This window comes from Thalassophryne amazonica, chromosome 19 (assembly GCF_902500255.1).
Source record: "Thalassophryne amazonica chromosome 19, fThaAma1.1, whole genome shotgun sequence".
NCBI classification, from domain to species: Eukaryota; Metazoa; Chordata; class Actinopteri; order Batrachoidiformes; family Batrachoididae; genus Thalassophryne; species Thalassophryne amazonica.
The window spans coordinates 39571506-39578036 of NC_047121.1; the positions used below are offsets into that span (position 1 = coordinate 39571506).

Genomic DNA, 6531 nt, shown 5'->3' on the forward strand with positions numbered 1-6531 from the left:
TTGTTACACAGTATACTTGAATTGTGATGAGAATTGTGCAGCTTGCTTCTCACTGCTGTGGCGTGCGGATAAGTGATCCTCCACCTGTTGGGAGAAGCTGCTCATTTGCATAAAGTTAAAAAAGATACAGACCTGAATGTGTTGCTGATAGCGTGTGTCTTTTGAAAGATATTGTTGTAACTGCTGACTTACCTCACCTCTTCTTTGCTTCACAGAGTCAGTTTGTCGTGTCCACCTGGGGGGTGTTTGGCGGTGGTAGTGAGTCCAGGAGCGCCGGGCTTTGATCCTTGCGGGCGCCGGAGAGCGTGCCAACAGTCACTCCTCCAGAGGGACGCTATTTTGTTTTTACACTTTTTATGCACAGCGGGTGTAATAAATATATTGTTTTTGGAACCGCTTTTCTGGTTATTTGTAGCGCTGGGTTCTGTCTGACGCAGGTCCGCTCCTCAACCCGCGTCGACACATAACAAATAGCACCTTTTGAAATATATTTACTGAAAAAAATGGTGACAGGTTCAATACTTATTTTCCCTGTTGTATGTATGTATGATTAGAAATGGATGCTGATATTGTGTATTATGCTGTACCACAATAAAAACCCATCACAGCACGGCCTGAGATGACCATGATGTGAGGTTTCCACATCTTGCAAAAGCCCATCAAAAGTCCAGCAGCTATAGCCAGAACATTGATCATCAGCATGCCCTTTACTCTGTAAGACACAGCAAGACAAGAGTGATTAAGACACATGGTTGTAAGATAAGCTTCATTTATATAATATATATTATATATATATATATATATATATATATATATATTTGCTGTTGTTTTCCTCTCATATTACTTTTTCCATAAACTTTAATTGTTTGAATATTTTATTATTATTTCATTCATTCGTTTTCTTTAGCCACTTATTCCAATCAAGGGCTACCAGGGAACTGGAGCCTATCCCATTGGTCACAGCAAGAGAGGCAGGGTACACCATCACAGGGCCACATGTAGACAGACAAACACATTCACAGTCAATTTAACATTTCCAGTTCACCTAACCTGCATGGCTTTGGAGCGCAAACCCATGTAAGCTCCACACAGAAAGGACCAGGCGAGATGTGATCGTACAACCTTCTCACTGTGAGGAAACAGTGCTAATCAGCCATTGGGCTGCCCCATTGTTCCTTACCTCCCCTTCAGGTCTCCCACAAATCCCACCAAGAAGGAGGACAACATGCCACCAATGGAAAAGCTTGACACCGACAGCGACCAGTACAAGATGACTGAAGGGTGTTGTCCCGCCTCTGGGATGTTTTCTTCACCTGTGTTGTTATCTGATCGGACAGCAGCCTCATCTGTCCACACCCCTAGGGATCGTCCATAATGCTTTCAATGACCTATGATGTGGAAACACTTATTATAACAGACATACACAGGCAATAACATCAATATATTAGCAGTTTTTTACCCCTCAGCCTATATAATAAACTGAAGGGGTATTATCTTCACCCCGGTCGCCGTGCAGGTGGGTGTTGGGTGATGTCAGCAATTGGCTTGTTAGCACAATTGCTCTGGAAGGGGGAGTCCTGGAGTCACCAAACTTGCAGGAAAGGTGTAACAAGTCAAGACCTCTGTTAAGTTGGAAAATGGAGTTCGGTCTAAGGTTACAAGTAAAGTTTTCAGATTTTCTCATTAATGTGAAGCGACTGCTCTTGAATGAAGAGGCCTAGGGTCACCACACCCACAGGAAAGATGTATCAGGTCAAGACCTCGTTCAAGTTCAGAAATGCCTTAAATTTTACATACTTCTTATTGTTAGCTTTAATTTGTAGGCGATGGTGAACAACACAGGAATTATAACTGTGTGTGTGTGTGTGTGTGTGTGTGTGTGTGTGTGTGTGTGTGTGTGTGTGTGTGTGTGTGTGTGTGTGTGTGTGTGTGTGTGTGTGTGTGTGTGTGTGTGTGTGTGTGTGTAAGTGCTCCTTATTGTTGGACAAAAAGCTACATTCAATTTCAATGTTAGCTGAATTTACTACATAACTGTTTTGGGCATAGTCCTCCTTCAGCATACAAGCAAACAGTCCTATCACTGGTCAAACAATGTCTGCAAGAAGTCACATTACACAAGGCAATAAAATGCAAAAAAAAAAATCAATACCAGTAGTGGTATCTGTGGAGATTCTCAGTCATCCAGGTCATGGGATTCAAGCAGGCTGAGTCAGGTCAATTGACCTGTTAAACAAATCAAGTTGACTTGATTCAACCTGCATGGAAACAATGGTGATACTGACAATAATGTGAATAATTCTGATAATGATGTTATTATGATGACAAATAAGGTTGTTGTACAGAAATGTACAGGAAACAAGACAAGGCCACCATTCAACCCCTTTGCTTTCAATGTGTCAAGATAGTGAATCCCAAAATATTCCGTGTAACAATTTATCACGAATTCACAGGGCACTTGGCCGATGAGCTGTTTTGTGACAAAGTGTGTATTAGTTCATCGTTATTTTATTGACAAGTCAGCAGATAAAAGGTGAATAGTTGATTTAAAGTGCAACACATATCCCTTGGATATGAGCCAAATTAAAGAATGCAAAAAAGAGAGAGATCAGCATAGTCGGGGTATAGTGTTACTGTGGTTCAAGTACTTTTTACACCCTTTTAAATGTTTAAAAAGCAATTGAACTATATTATAAATGAATGTAGAGCGGGTAGCACAGTGGATATTACCTGGCCTGTCAAGAGGCAGACCTGAGTTCAAATCCTGCTCGTGCTACTTGTCTGTGTCCTTAGACAAGGCATTTAATCTGCATTATCTTACTCCACCCTCACCCAGCGGTAAAATAGGTAATGGCCTTGGCTGAGAACCTCCAATGGACTGGCATCCCATCATGCCATGGAAACAAGGTAAACACAGGTGTGGTGGGCCCTCAGGGCATATCAGGAATCACGCCATCCAACATAAGCTAGCTCCTGTAGCCTTGAATGACATTTACTTCAGAACACCAGTCACCCAGAGCATCTATTTTCGAAGGAAGATCTTAGAACCTAAAGGTCTAATCTTCACAGTTAGAACTATATCCACCTGAATCTTACAACAATCAACTTGAACCGCAGCTATTAGTAATGCTATTCAAAGAACACAGCCAAACACAAAGTGACCAAAGACAAGGTCGAGAAATTTAGCATTCAATTCTATTCAGGCTGTGGGTCCAATAAATCATGCTGATTTCATTGGACAGGAATGTGATTTTTTTTTTCAACTGTTATAGGACAAATAGAAGAGGAGGCTCTTTGTACAAACATCTACATATCAGGTCAAAATCAAGTCCAGAATGACTGGGCCCTTGTACAAAATGATGACATCATCATTGCAAGAAAAGCTCCTTATTGATGATCAAATACAATTGTATGCAAACGTTTTGGCACCCCTGATAATTTTCATGGTTTTTCTTTTTAAATCATTGGTTGTCTGGATCAGAAATTTCAGTTAAATATATCATATAGCAGATGAACACACTGATATTTCAGAAGTCAAATGAAGTTTCTAGTATTTAAAGAAAGTGTGCAATAATTCTTTAAACAAAATTAGGCAGGTGTATAAATTTGGGCACCCCAACAGAAAAAATACATCAATATTTAGTAGATCCTCCTTTTGCAGAAATAACAGCCTCTAACATTTAGAGGCTGTTATTTCTTAGAGTCTAAATGTTTCCTATAGCTTCCAATAAGAGTCTGGATTCTGGTTGAAGGTATTTTGAACCATTCTTCTTTACAAAACATCTCAGGTTTGTTGGTTTCTGAGCATGGACAGCCCGCTTAAAGTCACGCCACAGATTTTCAATTATATTCAGGTCTGGGGACTGAGATGGCCATTTCAGAATATTGTACTTGTTCTTCTGCATGAATACCTAGTAGATTTTGAGCAGTGTTTAGGATCGTTGTCTTGTTGAAAGATCCAGCCCTGGAACAACTTCAACTTTGTCACTGATTCATGAACATTGTTCTCAAGAATCTGCTGATATTGACTGGAATCCATGTGACCCTCAACTTTAACAAGAGTACCTGCACTGGTGGTTCCATCATGCCCACAGCATGATGGAACCACCTCCAAATTTTACTGTAGGTAGCAAGTGTTTTTCTTGGAATGCTGTGTTCTTTTTCAGCCATGCATAACGCCCCTTGTTATGCCCAAACAACTGTTTTAGTTTCATCAGTCCACAGCACCTTATTCCAAAATGAAGCTGGCTTGTCCAAATGTGCTTTAGCATACTTCAGCCGACTCTGTCTGTGGCGTGTACACAGAAAAGGCTTCCTCTGCATTGTAGCATCTATTTGTGCAGAGTGCGCTGTATGGTTGAACGATGCACAGAGACACTATCTGCAGCAAGATCATGTTGTAGGACTTTGGAGCAGATCTGTGGGTTGACTATGACTCTTCTCACCATCGTTCACTTCAGCTTATCTGAGAGTTTTCTTGGCCTGCCACTTCGGGCCTTAACTAGTACTGTGCCTGTGGTCTTCCATTATCTCACTATGTTCCTCACAGTGGAAACTGACAGCTGAAATCTCTGAGATAGCTTTTTGTATCCTTCTCCTAAACCATGATGTTGAACAATCTTTGTTTTCAGGTCATTTGAGAGTTGTTTAGCGGCTCCCATGTTGGCACACATTAGAAGAGATGCAAAGAGGGTAAACATTTGCAAATGGCCACCTTAAATACCCTTTCTCATGATTGGATTCACCTGTGTAAGGAGGTCAAGGGTCAGTGAGCTTACCAAACCAATTTTGTGTTCCAGTAATTAGTGCTACATGTATTCAAATCAATAAAATGACAAGGGTGCCCAAATTTATGCACCTGCCTAATTTTGTTTAAATAATTATTGCACATTTCTGTAAATACTAGAAACTTCATTTCACTTCATATCAGTGTGTTTGTCTGCTATATGATATATTTAACTGAAATTTCTGATCGACAAATGAAGTGAAGGATGTGTGAAAGAAAACCTACCTTCTGGGGGGCATTGATGACTCCCACACTGTAGCCATACTGCATCGATCCCAGAATTGCCGTGAAAACGGCCAGTACCAATGTACATGTGACCTGCTGCGGGAGCAAAATGTCACCATTTTGATGCAAACATGTGATTGCAAGAATGAAAAAAAAACATGTCTTGTTTGTTTGTTTTATGTTGTCTTTTCAGGTATGGCTCATTTGGGGTTTCAAAGAAGATGCTTAAATTTGGTGGGAACAAATATTTGCCAAATGGGCACAAATTGGTATTGTGTTATCACGTATCAAGTACATGCAGAAAAAAGGGTTTGCCTTAAGGTTTTACCAACAATGTTTGTTCATTAAAAGAGGATGACCCAAATTTAAGAGGGGTATAGAGGGGCTTGAGGATGGCCTCACATCTGTAGAGGATTACTGAGGACTACCCTGGTAATTATGCATGAGCATGTTTGTGATCTGATGACTGCAATAATCTGATCACTCCATTTACATGCACTACAGTCATGCCTTAATCAGAGGTACCTGGTTAACACGATTTCAGTTCATAGGTTGGATGTAGAATGCAGAAGCCAGGAACTTTACTTTTATACTTCAGCCATAATATATTCTGTTCTAGTTTTGGTTATAGTCTGTTATTATTCCTGTTGTCGTCTTTTGGAGTTTATCACCTTATTGCCCAGTTTTCCCCTTTTTTGTTCACATTAAAATTGTTGGTCTTTGGGTCTCTTTTTTCTTTTGGCACTTTAAGTTTTTCAGTTGGTTTTTCTGTCTCTGATTCCTCTTTTTCCTGTCTGCGTTGTATTGTTTCACTTCACTATCTTGCACCTGCCTTTGTCAGCCACACCCCTTCCAGAACCTTCCTCACACCTGTTCCTCATTCACACCTTGATTCGCCTGCCCATTATTTAAGCCCTCACAGTCCCTCGCCAGTTTGTTGAATTTATTCACATTCCAACCTCATGCCTTAGTCCTGTTTTGCTTAGTAGTTTTTTGACCTTGCTTGTTTTCTGTGACCTTCACCTCGCTGTAACCCTGAACTCTGCTTGTTTTTGACTCTGCCTCTGTCTCTGCCTTTTGTACACCTTGATGCCGTGTGTTTTGACATCTGCTCGATTTTGGACCATGCCTCAGTTTGTACCCTGCCTGAAACCTCTGCCACACTGACTGAAATCCTGTGTACTGAATCTCCTGCAAGGTTACTAGATAAAGACTTTTATTCACTCCATACTTTTGTGTCTGTGAGTCTGCATATGTGCCAAGCCACCTCAAATCATGACATGTACAGCATTCAATGTGCATTCTTATTATTCTGACAGTATTCTAAGTATTCCTACTGTGTTCCAACTACATTTGAACTGCGTTTGAGAGCTTACACACGGAATGTGCACATATCATTCGAGGCGGGTTCCGTCCACATTCTAAGCATTCATATACCATTCTTACACAGCTGTTGGAATATCTGCCCCTCCCCAATGTGTCTCAGTTTTTGGCTTTATTTCCCATTTCGACTAATTCTGCTT

General features: G+C 40.7%; 1 protein-coding gene across 1 annotated transcript in view; it reads right to left on the reverse strand.

Moving 5' to 3' along the window:
- The window catches only part of slc2a2 (solute carrier family 2 member 2), a 49323-nt gene extending 45243 nt beyond the window's left edge, over nucleotides 1-4080 (reverse strand). The window contains 3 exon segments of the mRNA XM_034195088.1: nucleotides 588-712; nucleotides 1181-1377; nucleotides 4063-4080. Of these exon segments, the coding sequence (XP_034050979.1) occupies nucleotides 588-712; nucleotides 1181-1377; nucleotides 4063-4080 (340 nt within the window).
- Between the last annotated feature and the right edge of the window lie 2451 nt (nucleotides 4081-6531).